Below are 19,792 nucleotides of genomic sequence, written 5' to 3'. Positions count from 1 at the left end.
ATACCAGTTGGCTGTGATGGCTGGGAGGGCCTTAGGTCCAGCTGAATCTGTACAGTTTTCAACAGATTTCTCCACCATGTAGCTGGAAAACTACGAATACTGCAGCTCTACTGGTTCAACTGGTCTTTTTATCCTTACCCCACACTAGAGTGCCTCACATATCCCAGAGTGCACTTGTGTAAGCATGACTGCATGTGAACATGCCAAAGTGGTTGTCAAAGGCGTTGCTGTGTGGATGAGCTAAACCATTGTAAGGACAAATGAGACAACTACCCATTTCAGGCAATGATCTCTTCATTTGGTCTCCACTCATGAAATGAGATCTGAAATAATGGACTCCTATGAGCCATTGAGACTCCATGTGGGCATAGGGTTTTGCACTAGAGCGTCCCATTTTGGAATGAGGCTTTAGTGGCAGTACATACTAACTGGAGAAGAAAACTGACAACCTCATTAGAGAATTCAAGAAAGCCCATATGTTTTGTACACATTATGCATTAAAAATAGAAAACAATTATATTTAATCCCTCTTAGTAATATATTTTCCCTAGAGCATGTGCTGCAATTCCTTTTTACTCTCCTCTGCAAACTTCAAACATTCATAAGCCATAAATCAACTCCTCCTTCCCAAAAAATTCATCAGAGCAACTTAAAAATGATAAGATTTTAAAAAAATAATACATTGCAGGGGTTTTTGGTCCGTCCTGATTTTTGAGCCATATACCTCTAATTTTTGGAGTGATCATTTCAGTTCAAAATTCAACCTTGAATGCACAAATAAGACCACGCACCACATTGTTAATAGTCCAGAGCAGAACTCTACTTAACCTCGCCTTATCTCTTGTAGGAGGGTAGCTGCCATTCTCGCTGAATGCTCATCACTACCTTGTTGCCCGCTCCCTGAGGAGGTACTAGCCCATTGGGGGCCCTAAGCAGAAATATTAGGGGGGGCCCACACAACACATACTATAAAAGTGAATAAGGGGCCCCCTTGAGCTGCTCAGGGCCCTAAACAGTTGCTTAGTCTGCTTAATGCCAAGCCCCAGCACTGCCTACTCCTCTCCTCCTTCTCTGCCTCGCTCACATTCTCCCTGCTATCCCCTATGCCCTACTGTCTCCTATCTGTCCCCTACATTCATGTGGCCACATTATTGTGCCTCCATCTATAGCACCTCCGACTCCTGTCGCTCCTTCAGTGTCCTCCTGAGCTCAACATTTCCCTGTTCTTCCAACAGTTTCTGTTCTACCATTATATTCTCCTGTCTCCACACACTTTCCCCATACACTCTCCTAACCACAAAACCCAGGAGGCAAGTAGCTTCCTGGTGTGCAGCTAGGTCACAGTCCCACTGGAAGCAATAGGCAATGGCGATTATTATTACAAGGGCAGCCTCGCTTCCCCATGCCAATGTTGTAGGGAAATGGTGACCGTCTTGACCGAAGGCAGCCTGTGGTTGCTAGGGTTGCCAACTTCCTTATCACACAAAACCAAACACGATAGCCCCTCCCCTTCCCCAAGGCCCACTTCTTGCCCCAACCCCTTCCCTGAGGTCCTGCCCCCGCTCACTACATTTCCCCTCCCTCAGTGGCTCACTCTCCCTCCATCACTTTCACTGGGCAGGGGGTTAGGGTGCAGGGGGGATGAGGGCTCTGATTGGGGGTGTGGGCTCTGGGGCAGCTGGGTATGAGGGTTTTGGGGTGCAGGAGGGGGCTCCAAGCTGGGGGGTGGGGCTGAGGGATTTGGAGTGTGGGAGGAGGTGTGGCTTGAGTTAGGGGGTTGGGGTGTAGGAAGGAGTATGGGTTCTAGGCTGGGGTGGGGCCGGGGATGAGGGGTTCAGGGTGTGGGAGGGGGCTCTGGGCTGGGGCATGGGGTTTGGGTGTGGGGTGGGTTAGGACTCCTGCTGGGGGTGCAGGCTGTGGGGTGGGGCCAGGGATGAGAGGTTTGGGGTATAGGAGGGGGCTCTGGGTTTGGGGGGGGCTCAGGGCTGGGGCTCAGGGTTGGGGCACGGGTTTCCCTAGAGTGGTTCCCAGTCAGCGGCACTAAAGCAGGCTAGTCCCTACCTGTCCTGGCTCCGCACTGCGCTGCACCCTGGATGGGTCAGTAGCAAGTCCGGCTCCGAGTTGTGGGGGCCAGGAGGCTTCACATGTTGCTCTCGCCCACAGGCATCGCCCCGCCACCTCCCATGGTTCCCAGCCAATTGGAGTGCAGAGCCGGGGCGGGGGCAGCGCATGGAACCCTGTGGCCCACCCGCCTAGGAGCCAGACCTGCTTCCGGGGTGCAGTGCGGTTCCAGGACAGGTAGGGATTAGCCTGCCTTAGCCCTGCAGCACCATCGACTGAACTTTTAAGGCCTGGTAGGCGGACCTGACCGGAGCCACCAGGGTCCCTTTTCAACCAGGCATTCCAGTCGAAAACCAGATACCTGGCAAACCTAGTGGTTGCAGTCCCATTCAAAGTAACGGAAGTGAACCCACATTTTGCAAGTTTAGTGCCCACAACTGGTAGATCATGAGAATTTAACACAAAATCAAATCAAATATCACAAGACTCAGTAACTTCATTCACTTTTATTTAGTCAATATCTTAATAAATAGCAAATATGTCAAAACACTTGATTTACAGAGTTATATCAGACTTTTCATGTACATTTCTCAGACTTTCTAAATACATTCCAATATCTAATTATCTAATAACCTAAAATATCTAAAAGGGAAGAAAAAACAAGTAATAATAAAAAAGCCTGAAAAATTAATATCTCTATTAAATCAAATGTGGAGTTAACACTTCAGACTAAGTATGACCATTAAGCATTATATATATAATCTGGTCTTCTTAATATAAACTATGGTGCCCAATCCTATACTCTTTACTCAGGCAAAAATCCCACTAATTTGCAGAATCAGGCCCATAAGTGACTATATTGCAATTTCTAGGCACAATGGGAGATGGTAGCAACATTTAAATTAGCTAAAGACAATTCTCATCTTATGTTTCAGTTTTTGTTGTAATTTAATGTCACTTCTTCCATTTGTGGGTTCAAAACAGGCTTTATGCTGCTCAATAACTTTGGGAGGGGGGGTTATCTCAAAACTACACACATCAGAGGAAGACAAGATTTGAAACCATAGATGTCTTGTATTGCATTGGAGAAGCCATTTTACTTTTGACCATAACACTGCAACTGCCTATGTACCCAATGCTGTGGTCCTTATGTAATGCCAACAGACCCCCGGTCATCGTCGCACAGGATCAAACTGGGGATCTCTGGAGCTTAGTGCATGAGCCTCTACAGCATGAGCTAAAAGCCAACTGGCTGTAGAGCAGACTCATTTAACACACACACACTCTCCCTCTCCCTCTCCCCCTCTCTCGTCTCAGTGCCACTAGATGGGACAGACCACCATACAGGAGGTATGTGGGTTACACTTACACAAGCAGAACTCTCAGAGAAGTCAACAGGAAGTTTTCCAGAATGACTGCAGAGTCACTTAAATACTTCCTTTTTATTACTAAAATGGTGGAGTTCCTTATTTGTCCATGGAGTAAAAAAAAAATCTTTTTTGCTTACTATTCCTGTATCTCTAGTTGCTTGACTGTGGCTGTATGTAGATTGTTACAGGTAGGATTATTTTGATCCTATGCCTTTCTGTTATAGTAACAAGGTCTGGTGTCAGCATGATGACACCAAACCACATGCAGCCTATGATTCAAGACTAAACTGTTCACCCACACACTCAAAAGCAATTATGCTTTTTCCTCATGGGCCTGTCATGTGTAACTGCTAACGGTACAAGTTGTTTTTCTCATGGAGAGGTTTTTACTTCCCCTGTAGTTGGTGGGCTTACAATGCAAACTAAAAAGAAATGAGTTATATTTCCTCCAGGGTTTTCTTTCAGTACGATTAAGAAAAGTGACTTCTTAGTCAAGAGCTAGGTGACACCAAGATTTCCTGTTTTCTCTCAGCAGGGAGGCTGTCACCACTCAATATTAATTGATTTTAACCTTCCATCCATCATGCTACAGTTGCACAAATTTCCAGTCAAAGATCAACTGTTGTTCTCAAAGTAAACTATTCAGAACTTCTCCATTAAAATTAAGTGTTGCATATATTTTTATGGTGTCTGTTACTTGACAAGTTAAGGGATATTTTCTCTAAATATGCAGTTAAAAATTATGGAAAACCCCCCTAAAATTTTACCTCAGGGTTCCTTCCCACTTACCCCAGCACCATCATAAAGCCATTATGGTTTCATTATTTAATCCATAACAAATTACAAGCAACTCTGGGGCCTGATTCTACTCCATTTTAAATCAGTGGAAATCTTGCCACTAATTTGAATAGAAAAAGGATCAGGCCCTTCTGGCTTGTAGCTGTTGAGAAATTTTCGCCATTCAATCACAAACAAAGCCTTTGCACTTGACAGCTGATAAAACCAATTCCTTGATTTAGCAGATAGAAACCAGGAGAAGACTTAGACCTATGTGACCAGAAAGCTCTCCACAGTCCAAGTGCTTTGCAAGGCATCGAAACACTGATCTCTAATACATACGCCATAAGTTTACATACACCATAAGTGTATATTCATAAACTGCATATTTACACGTGTCCTTTATGAGCAATTGTTAGGTTCACAAGAAATCACCAAATCATAGCTAGGTTTTCATCTACCCTACAAAAAACTACCCTGTTGCGGATCCTATTACAACATGGCATTTCCCCAGAGCAGTTTGGTCTTGAGTGCACAGGCAAGACTGATGGCTATTTTAAAAATTTCAGGGCATTTGCATGTTATTAATAAGACCTCAGTACAGAAATTTTGTAGCATACTGAGTAATAAAGCCAGTCTGACCTACTCCTTACTTTAGATCTATTGATGAACATGCATTTGGGCAAGACCATGGCCAGGTAGGTAAAATACAGGACTCGGTATCAGGTTAGGATTCTATTCCTAGCTCTGCCTCACATATAACTTTAGATAAGGCACTCAAGTTCTATATGCCTCAGTTTCCTCATCTGTTACATGAGATTAATCTTTCTCTACCTCATTAGGATGTTGACATTAATTGAGGTGTTTGGAGATCCTTGCAAGAAAAGTATTATTTAACATTTTGTTTTACAAGAGAAGGCAAAATGATTAAATCATCTGAGACACATGCTGTTGGAATACTTAGCATATATCATCAGTAAAATATACCTTGTCAAGAGGTATGAGGCTGCAAACAAGAAACTACCTAAAAAAACAATTTTTTGAGTCTATCATACTGTAGCTGTATACACAAAAAGTATGGGAAGCAAGTTTCTATTTAAAAACTAGAATGTAGTTGATATACTTTCCCAAGCTATTAAACTTTAGTTAAAAGCCAAACAGGGTAAAGAAATCTGAAGTTCTACCTACCAATTATACCAATTATTTTTAATAAACACAATAAATCTGCAGCATATAACACTAACATGTTTAATGTTCTTTTTATGTCATATTACATATAAAAATGGTTTCTGTGCCTTGGAGAAAACATTTTATGCATTGCTGTAGTCTGATAATTGGGTTTTGCTTTGACCTATAGTAGCGAGCAATTTTACTGCAGATTGCTTTGAGCAGCTGTAATTCATATGAGGAAATGCTGATGCGCTTATCAGAAGACAAAAAGTAGAATATTTGCTTTCATATTTTATTGTGATTCTATTACTGGAGAGGGAGTAACGCCCTTATCCTGCAAACATATGTGCTTAATTTTGCACATGTATGTAGTCCAATTGAAATCAATGTGAGCATATGCATGAACAAAGTTGAGGCCACATGTAAGTGTTTGCAGGATCAGTGCCTAGAGCAATACAACATTTAAATTCAGATATATGAGTGATAAAAATTTTCAGACAAGTAATCCATCATCCCCTTCTCCTTCCCATTTTACTGCTCTCAATCTGTGGATTTCATCTTTCCATATTTATCTGCTAGGAAGCCAGGTTTATGAGAAGTAAGTTCCTTTATAATTTATCTGTGTTTTATATATGGTGCACGATCTCATTGTAGCCAATGCGCAAAGATCTCTGAACTAATAATATTTTACCATGCTAACTTCATTTAATCACTCTCAGGAACAAAATGGTGGTAACCTACCTGGTCAAGTGGAAATACAAAAGTAGAATACTGATTTCCTTTAGACACCTCTGCTTACAAAATGAAAGGAGGTAATTAAATAACTTCAAATGGGAAAAAAATTGCTTTTACCAGTCTTAAATCAAATAAAAACACCTGCAAATGCAGTATTTTTTAAAATGTACAGCCACATACTCTAATACAATTTTTAAAATGAATTGTGAAAGGAAACAGAAGGCAGAGACCAGGCACAAGCAACTGTTTAATGTAATATCAAAATCACTGCTAGAAAGGGAAGGTAATCAATGAAGTAAATAGCAAATGTGATATCCTGCAGAAAATAGAAATTTGTCGATGAAAACTTGCATCTTTTTCAGTGCATGAGGTGTCCAAAACCCAGCTATGAATACAATTAGATTGTGATCAGTTAAACTAAGTACCTTGTTGAGACAATAACTGAAATATGATACTAATTTAAGTATATTTCAATAGTAAATGTTCACTTAACTTTTGATTTTACGACATAAAATATGACCTCATAAAAGGCTCATCTATACCATAATGGTGTGTTTTGATTAAAAAAAAACACACTGACTTCAATAAATCTGAAACAACTGTTGTTTGAACAATATAATTGAACACCAAAAAAGTTACTTGTCTCATGTCCAACAGTGTGTCACATATTTTAAAGATATATACAAAGATATAATCTATTCAGAGAATGGACCTAATCTAAGACCCCAGTTCTGCAAAGACATATGCATGTACTTTAATTTGCACACTACGAGTAAAGAACTGGGAATATAATCTTAAGAAGACAATACAGAAAAAGAAGTGGGGATGGATGTAACTCAAAAGTTCTCCTTTTCTAACCTTTATCTCTTTGCTTTTTTTTTTTATTCTGCTCTCTTTTACTATAAAGATGCTATCTGTTACACTAAGGAATTCCTTACCATACAAACACACACAAGAAAAGAATCAGTTAAACAATATGCAAAACTAAATCAATTTCTGACATCCTCTTTTGAATACAGGCTTTGCAGCAGTGTGTTTATAAAGGGACTGATCCTGCAGACAGACCCATGGACATTCTTGTATATCTCCTGTTTCAGGACTTTTGCACACAAGACCTAGCATGTGAACCTGCTAACCAAGGGACCAAGTGTAGGAGGATGGATGGTTTTGTGGCTAAGACACTTAACCCGGACGCAGGAAATCTGGGTTCTGTTACAGAGTTCTTGTGTGGCTATTTGCAAATCACACCATCATTCTGTGCCTCAGTTCCCCATCCGTATAGTGAGGATAACAACATCTCCAAACCTCAGAGTGTTAGGAGCAGGGCTTAAATTCAGTCAGAGCCACCCCGCTGGTGCACCCCGCTAGGCTGAAACCCCAAGCCCCAGGGCTCCAGAAAATACTTGGGGAGAATTTAAGCCCTAGTTAGGAAGATACATCTAGTAAAGATTCTGAGGCACTCAGATATGGTGGTGATGAGTGACATAGAAAAGACTATAAAACAAATGTCCCCACTGTTAATTCATTTCCACTCGCTCCACAGTATGCAATATATCACAGTAAGATTGCTTAGAAAATCAAAGTACAGACATGAAGGCTCTCAGAATTTCAAAATGAGCTACTTGACTTGATTTTGTATTTATTTACTTCAATTTCAACACACAAATATAAAAAGAATGCCTAACCCAGCCTCTTGATGTTCTTGACAAATAACTAGAAACGCATTCCAATTAAGACAGAAGCAGCTGTAAAAATTCAACATCCCTTCTCCAGCAAAAGAAACTAGACCACAAAGCCAAAATTTCTCTATCCCACGTCCCCAAACTCCATTTCACTCAAATTCACATTCCTACTCAACCACCCCCTCCAAATCTTCAACTTTCTCCAAATGCCTGGCCAAACAGAAGGGCTTTTCAGCATGGAGGATAGGTCGATCAATAGCTTTTAATCAAGATGATCACAGATGCAATGCCATGCACTGGGAGTCCCTAAACATCTGACTGCCACAAGCTGGTACTGGACGGGTGGGGATGGATCATGTGATAATTGCCCTGTTCCGTTCCTTCTCTCTGAAGCATCTGGCATTGACCATTGTCAGAAGACAGGATACTGGGCTAGATAGACCACTTATCTGACCCAGCCTGGCCATTCTTATGTTCTTATGCCCTAAAGGTTAGACAATTCATGCTATTTTGGATGAAAAGTGAGTTTTAAAGTCAAGAGGCTCTCAAGGAGAACATCTTGCCAGCAATGCCCGCTCTCACATAAGTGACTTGCAGCTTGAGCTTCTACACTGACAGAGTTGCACCAGGAAAGAAGTGATCTCTCAAACAGACAGGTCCCTAGTCATTTAGCACTTTATAAGGCAGAACCATGATTTTAAACTCTGTCTGGAAACCAACAGACAGCCAATGCAGATTCCAAAGCACAGTTGTCATATGTTAAGAAGTGGGCCACAGCCCTCCGCACCAACTTCGGTTTCCAAATAAGTTTAAGGTATAGCCCAATGTAGAATATACTATAGTAGCCTAATCTTGAAATAACAAAAGGCATGGATGACTGCAGCCTGGCATTTCTGGAAGATCTTCTAGGTTCATTGATGTTAACAAAAGAGAAAATAAATGGAATATTCATGAGCAGTCATCGGATTAAGATGTGGAATATTTGGCATACTGTTGAAAGGAAGAGGCTCATTGCTGGACAAAGTTAAGAGATATATTGAAACTACAAGGCTGTGTGCCTTTCAGCTGGTTTTTTTTTTTAAAAGTGGGCTTCTGTCATTTTCCATTTTTCCAAGCATATGAATGCCACAGGCATTAGTCACAGCCTGAGGGTTATGAATGACAGGTCAGCAAAGTGACAACACTGAATTCAACCTCTAAAAACAGCTATCAAGGGTGACAGTGGGAGGGGGAAACGGTGGAAAACTGTCCAACATTCCAGCTCTGAATCACTTTACCAAATGAAATCTGGATAATGTGCAAAGGTAAAGGAATCTAAACATATCCTTTCATATCAAATACACTCAATATAAGGAATCCCTTCTAAAATCTGAAGAGCTACATTTTATGCACTAGTTTAAAATCTATGGTAGAAAAAAATATTGAGTAAGATATTGTCAAGGTGGTAAAATCATCAAGATCATTGTGACTGCATGTATTGAAAAGTTATTTAAGACCAAAGAGATTAAACAAGACTTTTTTTAAAAACTCTAAATACTCACATGTACCATACTAGTTAAAAGCATTATGAATGGATTGGCTTCTCAGTGTCATCAAAAATAAGCGAAAAGAAAAAGACTTTTGTACTTACCATCATTCAGAGTAGTGAACTCCAGGAAACGATATTCATAGGAAACATCTATCTTGGTTTCTACCTGGGGCCTCTTCAAAGTTGAATAGATATTACCAGGCCGTTTTTCATCACGTTTCTCTAATTTGTTTAGTCCACAACCCATTTCAACAGCTGCTGATTCAAAGAGGTAGGGGAAGGGGAAAGAAAAAAATAACAGGACTCATTTTTTAATTTCATATGCCAGTCTCAAAGTTTCTGTGATTTATATTTATTTTAAATACACTATCCATAGACCTTTTAAACAAGCATATTTATCACTCCTGACTCACTTTTTTAAAGATAAAATTACCAGGTGTACTATTATTTTATTGAAAGCTGAAAATGTAATTTACCTGTAATATACTCTGAAGGACACATGTTTAGTAAAAGACAATGATATAAAATGCAATATAATGTTATTAAGCAGTCACCATATATATATATATATATATATATATAAAGCAACAATTCTATTATAGATCTACGACTGCTATAGGAAAATATAGCTATACCTATCCAACTGCAAGATCTGTCCTAATATTAAAAGTTATCACTTAGATCTATATTTAAATGAAAAAAACATGTATCTCAAACTAGATGTTTCAGCTTTTATGGGTTTTTAGATAAAAATCTTGTATTTATTCCATCCCTCTCATCTTTTTCAGGGTAAGCTACAGGAAATAAAAGTTACCTTAGGTAGTCAACTTTAGAATAGAATAAAAGCTGGCTGAACACTAATGATAGCCTAAACACAAATTGGAAACAGAAATCAACATGTGCTAAAAAGAAGATTTGTTGCTTCAGTATGAAAGTGTCTAGAGAAATGTTACATAAATGTGTGTTACATGTTGTGCCAAGCTTTAAGTGTTTTGCCATTTACCCTATAGAAAAAATAATGCTTCTCTGTTTATTTTGGCAGAATTACATGAACTTCATTATTTTAAATCATTTCTATAAAGCTGGAGTTAGATATTTTACTTAGTCAATTAAAAGCTAAGCATTGCTAATGTTTTTTCTATTTTAGATAGCACAGTCTGCGATCAATGAAGATAGTCAACATTTCAAAAACGTTTGGTAGCCAAAAATATTTAACAGAGTTACGTAATGACTGAGCTTCCTTTTACAAATAAGAATTCCTTTGCTTTGCTTCTTTAGCTATATCCATTCACAGTACAACAAAGGATCTTGGTAATATGGCTAGCACAAAGAAAACAATGTTAAAACAATGTGACAAAGCAGCCTGTACTTTAACGTACTGATTTGATAACGTACTTTAAGCAAGAGAGAAGTCCAATTGACTTTAACAGGACTACCTTAAGCATATGCTGAAGTTCCTTGCTGAATCAGGGCCAAAGGCCGCAAGAAGTCTTATAAAGAAAACCAATATTCGGCTGTATTTCAGTGGTGGATGGAGATAATCCCTATGTACAGGATTGCCAACTGTCTAATTGCACAAACCCAAACACCATTGCCCCGCCCCTTCCCCAAGGCCATACCCTTGTCCCACTCCTTCTCTAAAGCCCTGCCCCCCACTAATTCCAGCCCCCTTCCCTCAGTCACTCACTCTCCCCCACCCTCGCTCACTTTCACCAGGCTGGGGCAGGGGGTTTAGGGTGCGGGAGGGGGTGCAGGCTTTGGACTGGGGGGTGGGGCTGAAGGGTTTGAAGTGTGTGAGGGAGGCTCTAAGCCTGGGGCAGAGGGTTGGGGTGCAGGAGGGGTGTGGGCTCTAGGAGGGAGTTTGGGTGTGGGAGGGTGTGTGGGATGTGGGATGTGGGCTCTGGGAGGGAGATTGGGTGCAGGGGTGTGTGGAGTGCAAACTCTAGGAGGGAGTTTGGGTGTGGGAGGGGGTGTGGAGCGTGGGCTCTGGGAGAGAGTTTGGGTGCAGGAGGGGATGCGGGCTCTGGGAGGGAGTTTGGGTGTGGTCTCACACCTGGGGCATGGGGTTGGGGTACGGAAAGGGGTGAGGGGGGCAGCACTTAACTTGGGTGGTTCCCAAACGCAACCGGAACATCCCTCTGGCAGCAACTCCTAGGCCCCTGCCAGCAGGCACCATCCCCGCAGCTCCCACTGGCCGCAGTTCCTGGCCAATGGGAGCTGTGGAGCCAGCACACATTCCTGCAGCCCCTCGGGGGGGGGACAACAGGGAGCTCCGCGTGCTGCCCACCATAGGTGCCGACTCCATGGGTGCTCCAGGGCTGGAGCACCCATGGGGAAAATTGGTGGGTGCTCTTCACCCACTGGCAGCTCACCTCCCTGACCTGCCCCCCCGCCCCAGCTCACCTCCACCTCCGCTCCGCCTCCTTCCCTGAGTGCGCCGCGGCTCCGCTTCTTCCCCTAGCTCCCAGCGCTTCCCACCATGAAACAGCTGTTTTGTGACAGCAAGCACTGGGAGGGAGGTGGGAAGAGGGGGAATGCAGTACACTCCAGGAAGAGGCGGGGCGGGGATTTGGGGAAGGAGACCAATGGGGCAGGGAGGGGGAGGAGTTGGGGCAGGGACTTTGGGGAAGGGGTTGGGACGATACAGGACAGGGGCGGAGTCGGGGGGCCTATGCTGCCCACGCCTGCAGGCTCTGACCCCGCAGCTCCCATTGGCCACAGTTCCCGGCAAATGGAAGCTGCGGAGTCGGTGTTCAAGGCAGGGGCAGCGTGCTGAGCCCCCTTACCCTCCCCCCAGGGGCCACAGGAACGTGCTGGCCGCTTTCAGGAGCAGCACAGAGGCAGGGCAGGCAGGGAGCCTTCCTTAGCTCCGCTGTGCCGCCAGGATTTTAGTGCCTAAAAACTCCTGGTTTGTCTGCAGTAACCTCTAGGAGATAGAGCCTTATTCCAGGAGACTTCCGGCGAAACCAGGAGGGTTGGCAACACTAATAAGTATGCAAATGTTTATAAAGCACTCTGGATGAAAATTGCTATGTAAGTTGTTAGTATTACTAGTTCAGGGCCTGCAACCCTTCCTCATGTGAGGCGTCCCAGTGAAATCCATAGGATTCCTCAAGTGAGTAAGGGGTGAAGGAGGAAGTCTTAAAAAGTCTCTGTAATGACTTGTGAGAAATTACTAAAAACTTTGTTCAATTTTACAGACAATTTTGCATTTTTTCTGACTTGAGTTGACAGTCCTAGAGAATTAATGTCTCTGATTACCACAGAAAGATATAGCAACACAAGCTTCCCCAGGCTTCCCTGGCAATGTTTTTCAATCCTGTTCTCAGAGGACAATCTTTTGCGTCTTCCTGCTCATTCAGATGTTGGTGTCTCTGCTGAAAATGGTGAGTTTTAAGATGTGGACACCTTTGCATTTGGGACTGGATTGAGACCACCAACTATTTTCATTCTGATGCACTGAATAATTATTTACGCAATGGCTATAACTTTCAATTAACTTCAATTAATGACCTAATGGTGAAAGATGCCATAACCCATATCTAATCCCTGAGACAGCAAGTCCCCACCTTTCTTTTAATTAGGTATTTTTAAATGCCTGGGGTAAGGGTATGAAAACAGGATCTTTTCTCAGGAGTTAAAAGCATAAATAAGAAACAGAAACGGGTTCCACAGTGACAGCACAATGAATTGCTATGGAAACAATTATGATGTCACAGAGGTTTATGATTCAAGTGGGGTGACAGAAGAGACAAACTCTTAAAAAATAAAAGAACCTGCATTCACATGAGAATTCTTAGTAATAAAAAAAGATTTTAAAAAACCTGGAAATCTATAAATCACTAGAATTTTTCTTAGAGTGTTTTTCAAGTTTTCTATAATTTCCATCATGCCATCTTTTTAAGAGATCGTTAATTTTAAACAACAACTAACAACATGCTCTTATTCACAATTCAACAAGAAGAATTTGATTAGTGATCCTTATTTACTTTTTAGTATGGTAAGGTTGAAAAATAATAATTTTCCACCCAATACATTTAGTATGAAAATGAGAATAGCAAATATTTGTCTGTTCTAAATTTTCAGACAACTGCATTTCATTAAGAATGCATCTTCATTATCAATACAACAGCTTCATGTTTCTAGAAATTACTTGAATGATTTTTTTAAATGGCAAAATCTAATGAAGATTGCTAAATAGTAGAAGTGAAGACTTATTCATGGGTTCTTACAGTTGCAAGAAATAAAATCTCTTGGAAGTTTGTTTCACAGCATTTTGGAAGACAGTGTTTTCAGTGGCAATTGTAAGGGCTAGGAGCCGGGACACTTCATTCTATTTACAGGTCTCTCTGTGACCCACTCCCTGACTTTGAATAAGTCACAACTGCCCACTGCATCAGTTTCCCGTTCTGTAAGACAGGGACAATATTTACCTACCTTACAGGGATGTTGGAAGGCTTTTTAAAAAATAAGTACAGGGCTTTAGATTTGCTAGGCAATCAAGGGGATCACACATTTTTTAAAGCTCCCACAATTTTAATCCTCCCATTTTGGAGAGGATCAATTGATGGACTCCATAGTGAAAAGGGCTTTGGTTCTGACCCTGCTCAGTGCTTTGGCCAGCCATTGGCCTAATACATCACTGGAGAAGGAAGCATCTAAGCTCCTCTGAAAGTATGTTACTCAGTTACAGAATGGCTCTTAGGGAGGGAATTGGTAAAAGCAGCTTTGCTGTGCAGAAGTTTTAGCTTAGCTCAGTTACTGCCAGTCTAGGCATGGCTTCAGTTCTCTCCTCCCTACACTGACTGAAGAAACATAAAGAAGTTCTCAGCCCCAAACCCACTCAGCTTTTAAGCTAAATCCTGAGGACAGGACTTGCTTGAAAGCTGATTCCTTCCTCCACCACGGTTAAACAAAAGTGGTTCAATGTGAAGCAGAAGAGTGACAAGGGGGGCAAGAAGTACTGGGGAGAGAACCAAGACTGGGGAAGATGATGGACAGCACCAGACTTTGGAAATAGGGCACACAATCAACTAGAGCAGGGAGCACATTGTGCTGAAAGTGGGCATACAGAAGGGACAGTTGACTCCTGCCAAGCTCTCACAAAGTGTTTGAATTCATCCTTCTTTTACAATTTGTAATCTCTCACATACTTCGTAAGAGTTTTTAGGACTTCCCTTCCCATGATAAAAGTGAAATTGTCCTGAACTATCTACATGTGTTTTATAAGTGTGTTTACAAATAACTTTGTATATAAATATACAAGAATAGTAGGTGACATAGCTTTGTTACACACAGGTAGACAATGGTTGTTTATGTCAGTGGCTCTCAACCATTCCAGACTACTGTACCCCTTTCATGAGTCTGATTTGTCTTGCGTAACCGCAAGTTCACCTCGCTTAAAAATACTTGCTTACAAAATGAGACATAGAAATACAAAAGTGTCACAGCACACTATTACTGAAAAATTGCTTGCTTTGTCATTTTTACCATATAATTATAAAATAAATCAGTTGGAATATAAATATTGTACTTACATTTTAGTGTATATAGAGAAGTATAAACAAGTCATCGTCTGTGTGAAATTTTAGTTTGTACTGACTTTGCTAGTGCTTTTTATGTAGCCTGTTGTAAAACTAGGCAAATATCTTGATGAGTTGATGTACCCCCTGGAAGACCTCTGTGTACCCCCAGAGGTACATGTACCCATAGTTGAGAACTACTGGTTTATATAATTTATGTTTCCAAATTATTTGGAAAAGAAAATTATTTAATTATGTTTTGCAGCACAACTCAGGGCTGCTGTAAGTATTTAGTAATATTTATACATACTTGCTCTGCACTACATTTTCATTCTCAGGCCAGGGGATTACCAATGTGCAAGGGGTGGAAAACCCCATGCCTGATGTAACAAATTTATGAGACCCAGTTAAATGTTCCTCTAAAAAAATGCAGGGAAGGTAGACTGAAATAAAGTCATAAATGTGACCACAGGTATTGTGAAAAAATACATTATTCATATAATTTATTACTAATGTCAAAAACTGAAACTAATAGATGTAAAAAGCTTAACAACATTTTCCCCTTGTAAACTGAAGATCGTTTATGTCTTAGCAATGTTAATTATTTTTCTATTAAGTCAAAAAAAGGTAACTGAGTACTATTGGGTTCCAAATGGAACAACTGGCAGTTTCTTTTAACCAGATAAAATATCCTTTAAAATTTTCAAATAAAGTTTGGAAACTACAATATAATGGAATATTTACAGTTTACTCCCAATAAATATTTTGTCGGATAAAACACATCTATCAGTCCAGCTTGGTGGCTTAGTTGGTGCACTGCACTGCCATACAGCAGCCTCTAGATCCATTTGCTTTCCCCTTTTCTGAGTGCCATAGGAAGAGCATACTGAGTCCTACAGGAATCCTTTGGCCAAGTTGTGAACATTACGGATGAGCTCATCCAATTCCCATTCCATCCCAACCCATACACTTCTCCTTTTCCAAGAGTATGCGGGGCTACTGGGCCAATGACAAGCAGAGAAATTAATAGCTCTTACAAGGATGCAGATTAAACAATGCTAGGGAAAAAAAGTACATCATTCCCATTTTCTAGATTAACCAAGTTCATATTCACACTCACACATAAACACATTCCTGTACACACATATTTAATAACTGTTGTCCTACACTGCCAAAATGTCACTGATATCCATTATCTCTGTGAACCTTATCACATCAGTGTGTCACTGTTCTTGAGTCTCAATTAATTTACCGAGGAATTTCAAGCCAGAAAGACTAACAAGCCATGACCACACTGGTCCTCAGGCATCCTCCTCTGCTTGAAGCCAGAGTGAAGCTGTACTACAGAGCTTAGATTATGTACATGGTAGCCTAAACTGGTTTTGGTCATTGTGTTGCTTACCTAATGGGGAAAAAAAAATCTCCAATTCCTTCCTCATTTCGGCCCTTATCATGTGTATTCAATTCTGGAGACGATATCTCCACCAAGGTGGAAACTGTGACCTGACTTACCAGCCCTAGGGGTATAACTGCAATGTCCTGAAATCCAGGACACACAGCATCAAAGAATCAGAAGAGCAGCCATGAACTAATGTGTCAATTTTCAGCTAAGAGTATTTTGAATGAGCTGCCAGTTTAGTCCCAACATCACCATTAAGATGTACGGGCTGCTTGTCAGAGATGAATCAATGCATGCGCTTGGCTATTTGGGGCCTGATCCAAAGCCCATGAAAGTCTGGAAACCCCAGCTGTCTTCATTGGCTTTGGATCAGGCCCTCGCACAACAAGGAAACAAAGGCAAAGCTGGGCTTTTTCTGCCCAGCTACCGTTCATAACCCACCCCAACCCCAGAAGTGCCCTGGCGGAACTGAAGGCATCCAGCGGCTCATTAAAACAACACGCAGGAAAAGCCCGTTATCCCCTTGCGGCCGCCTATCACTCAGCTCCCTGTTCAGGACAGGCGGGTGCCCGGGGATCCCCTGTCAAACTTCAAGAGGACGCACAGGAAAAGCCTGAGCGCCGCTTCCCTGAGGGGCTGCTCCCCGCTGCCCCGCGCTCGGCAGCCAGGGAGAGCGGGCTCCCCTCCCGCCCAGGCGCACACTCCAGCCGCAGCGCGGGGCAGCGCTTCCCCCAGCCCGGGCGCTGGCTGGGACGGTGACTGCAGCGCCCCGCGCCCTCGCACCTACGCCCTGGGGGCGGCGGGAGACCCGGCTGGGGTCTCTGGGGGAAGTCTGCCGGGCGAGCAGGGCTTGGAGCCAGCCGTAGCCCCACGGGCTGGGGACGGGCGATGCCGGGCGGGGCTGAAAGGTGCCCGGCGGGCGGAGGTAGCGGATCCCTTACCTAGAGCGGGCTCGTCTCTGCTGGGTCGCTGCCCCTCCCCCGCTCAGCGCCCGGGCAGGGACATGGTAGAGCCGCCGCCGCTCGCAGCCCGGCTGACAGCAGGGCAGAAAGTTTGTGCCGCGCAGCCCCGCTGGGGAGGTGGGGAGCGTAGACCGCCGCGCTGCCGCTGCCCGGGGGAGGCAGCGCTTCTGGGACTGGGAGGCGCCTCGGTGGCTCCGCGCAGAGCCCGAGCCGTAGCCGCTGCACTTCCTCTTCCTCTCAGCTCGGCGGCACACGCTGCTCCGCAGCCTCCCGCCAAAGCGCACGGGCCGCGGGGCGCAGGAGAGGGGCTGCTGCCCCCAGCCTGTGAAAGGCACCCCCCCAGGCCTAGAACTGCCTCTGCTCCTCACACCCACCGTCCGCTCCCCTTGGCCTGCTCTAGAACTGCCCTCCCCCTCATCACACCCAAAGCCCGCTCCTCTTGGCCTGCTCTAGAACTGCCCTCCCCCTCATCACACCCAAAGCCCGCTCCTCTTGGCCTGCTCTAGAACTGCCCTCCCCCTCATCACACCCAAAGCCCGCTCCTCTTGGCCTGCTCTAGAACTGCCCTCCCCCTCATCACACCCAAAGCCCGCTCCTCTTGGCCAGTCTAGAACTGCCCTCCCCCTCATCACACCCAAAGCCCGCTCCTCTTGGCCAGTCTAGAACTGCCCTCCCCATCACCACACCCAAAGCCTGCTCCTCTTGGCCAGTCTAGAACTGCCCCCCCTCATCCCACCCAAACCCTGCTCCCTGCTCTAGAACTGCCCTCCCCATCATCACACCCATTGGTCCCCTCTAGAACTGCCCTCCCCCTCATGACACCCCAAGCCCCACTCCCCTTGGCCAGTCTAGAACTGCCCCATCATCATACCCAAACCCTGCTCCGCTTGGCTAGTTCTAGAATTGTCTCCCGCCATCACATTCAAACCCTGCTTCCCATGGCCAGCTCTAGAACTGCCTCCTCCTCATTACACTGAACCCCACTCCCCTTGTCCAGTCCAGAACTGCCCCCCATCACACTGAAGCCCCACTCCCCTTGGCTAGTCTAGAACTACCCATCTATTATCACACCCAAACCCTGCTCCCCTTGGCCAATCTAGAAAACCCCCCATCACATGCTTCTCCCTTTGATGAGTTCTAGAACTGCTGCTTCCTCATCACACTCAAATCCCGCTCTCCTTAGCCACCCTACTCCTATCAGGATGAAGCCCAACTCCCTTGCCTGAGGCTGGAACTTCTCCCATTATTTAGTTTAGCCTCACCTTCAAGCCACACAACCAGTGGAAGAGTGGTGAAACATGAAGTGATTAAACGTACCTGAACTAAACTCCATATTCCTCCAGAGAAGTCAGTAAACTCTCTTTACTCAAATTACCCTCAACCACACTGCTGCAAGTACACTGCCCCACTTTGACCCTTAATGTCAATGGAAGTCTTTTTGCAACCAGCCTTCCTCCATGCTATGCTCATTGTGGCTTCTTAGAGGCACATTGTGCTTAAAACAGGTGAGGGGGAGACTGTACGTAAAGTGTAGAAATCCAGTTGCCATTATTAAAAACAAAATCTATTGTGTATTAATAGAAAACACTGCAGTACCAGTACTGTAAGATGCAATATTGTGACCATGACTGCAGAATACTAATTGTATTTAAGGCTGGTGCTGTGCACACATGAGCTCTAGTCACACATACAACTCCAGACTGAACTGTCCTCCTATCACTTTTCTGTCAGGTGCTAAAGAATATAACCATTGTTAGTGGAGAGTAGCACAGCTTTTATACCACATACGAGTTCTCAATGCACAGCCCACAGAGTTGGCTAATTAACGGTAAAACAGTGTGAGATGTAAACATAAAATATTATTCTAAATTATATTGGGTAAAGAAGACACACAAAATAGAGAAAAGATTAAAGTAGAGGGAGAAACAGAAGATTAAAGACAACATCAATCGTATAAAATGCTTCTTACCTATTCTTAACTATAAAGCAATCACCTACCGTACATTTTTGTGTAAGTTTTCCAATAGCTTTACCTTGTCTTTCAGTCCCTCTTCTCTTTCTTCTTCTCTTCTTCTCCTCTATCCTTCCTTATTCTCGCTCTTTCCTTGGAGTTTTCCTTTTATTATTTGCAGTGTTTTTCCTCTCTCTCCCCCTCTTTCTGTACCTCATCATTCCCCCCCCCCCCTCAATGGCTTGTCTGGCTTTCTGACTGTGTGAGAAAGCAGCATGCAGTCACATCAGGGGGCCATGTAATTACGCTGTTTTTCTGATACTGGTGTTAAAGCATATGGGGAAGAAGCACTAAATCTGTGGGCAAGGAGAGAAAGTACAGCTTTCCCAGTAGCATAATAAGCAAGTCAGGTCATGAATGGCTCCAGAACCCAGGTCCTGGATGCGAGGCAGTGGTTGCGGATGCCACATGATTGGTGAACTACACATCACAGATTGAACTTGAAGAATACCTTGCTTCAAAGCGATTAGGGGCTATTGCTATGCAAATACTTCCTCTGTCATAAGAAGGGACTTCAGCCAAAAAGAGAAGTAAACCAATCAAAATGAGTCCAGAATACACTGCTGGACTCTGTT

General features: G+C 43.4%; 1 protein-coding gene across 4 annotated transcripts in view; it reads right to left on the bottom strand.

Moving 5' to 3' along the window:
* Positions 1 to 19,299, bottom strand: part of RFTN1 (raftlin, lipid raft linker 1) — a 109,909-nt gene extending 90,610 nt beyond the window's left edge. The window contains exons 1-2 of one of the 4 annotated variants that reach the window (XM_084620308.1): positions 19,240 to 19,299; positions 9,426 to 9,578 (exon numbers count right to left, since the gene is read on the bottom strand). In XM_084620308.1, coding sequence (XP_084476434.1) covers positions 9,426 to 9,570 — 145 coding nt within the window. In that variant the 5' untranslated portion in view covers positions 9,571 to 9,578; positions 19,240 to 19,299. Of the gene's footprint in view, positions 1 to 9,425; positions 9,582 to 17,185; positions 17,539 to 19,239 lie in introns of those variants that run through there. The other 3 variants (XM_084620309.1, XM_084620307.1, XM_084620306.1) reach the window with 3 other exon arrangements.
* Between the last annotated feature and the right edge of the window lie 493 nt (positions 19,300 to 19,792).

This window comes from Lepidochelys olivacea, assembly GCF_965140295.1.
Source record: "Lepidochelys olivacea isolate rLepOli2 genome assembly, chromosome: 2".
In the NCBI taxonomy this organism is placed as follows: Eukaryota; Metazoa; Chordata; order Testudines; family Cheloniidae; genus Lepidochelys; species Lepidochelys olivacea.
Note: the sequence above shows the minus strand (reverse complement) of the source record. Positions and strands in the feature narration are given on the sequence as shown.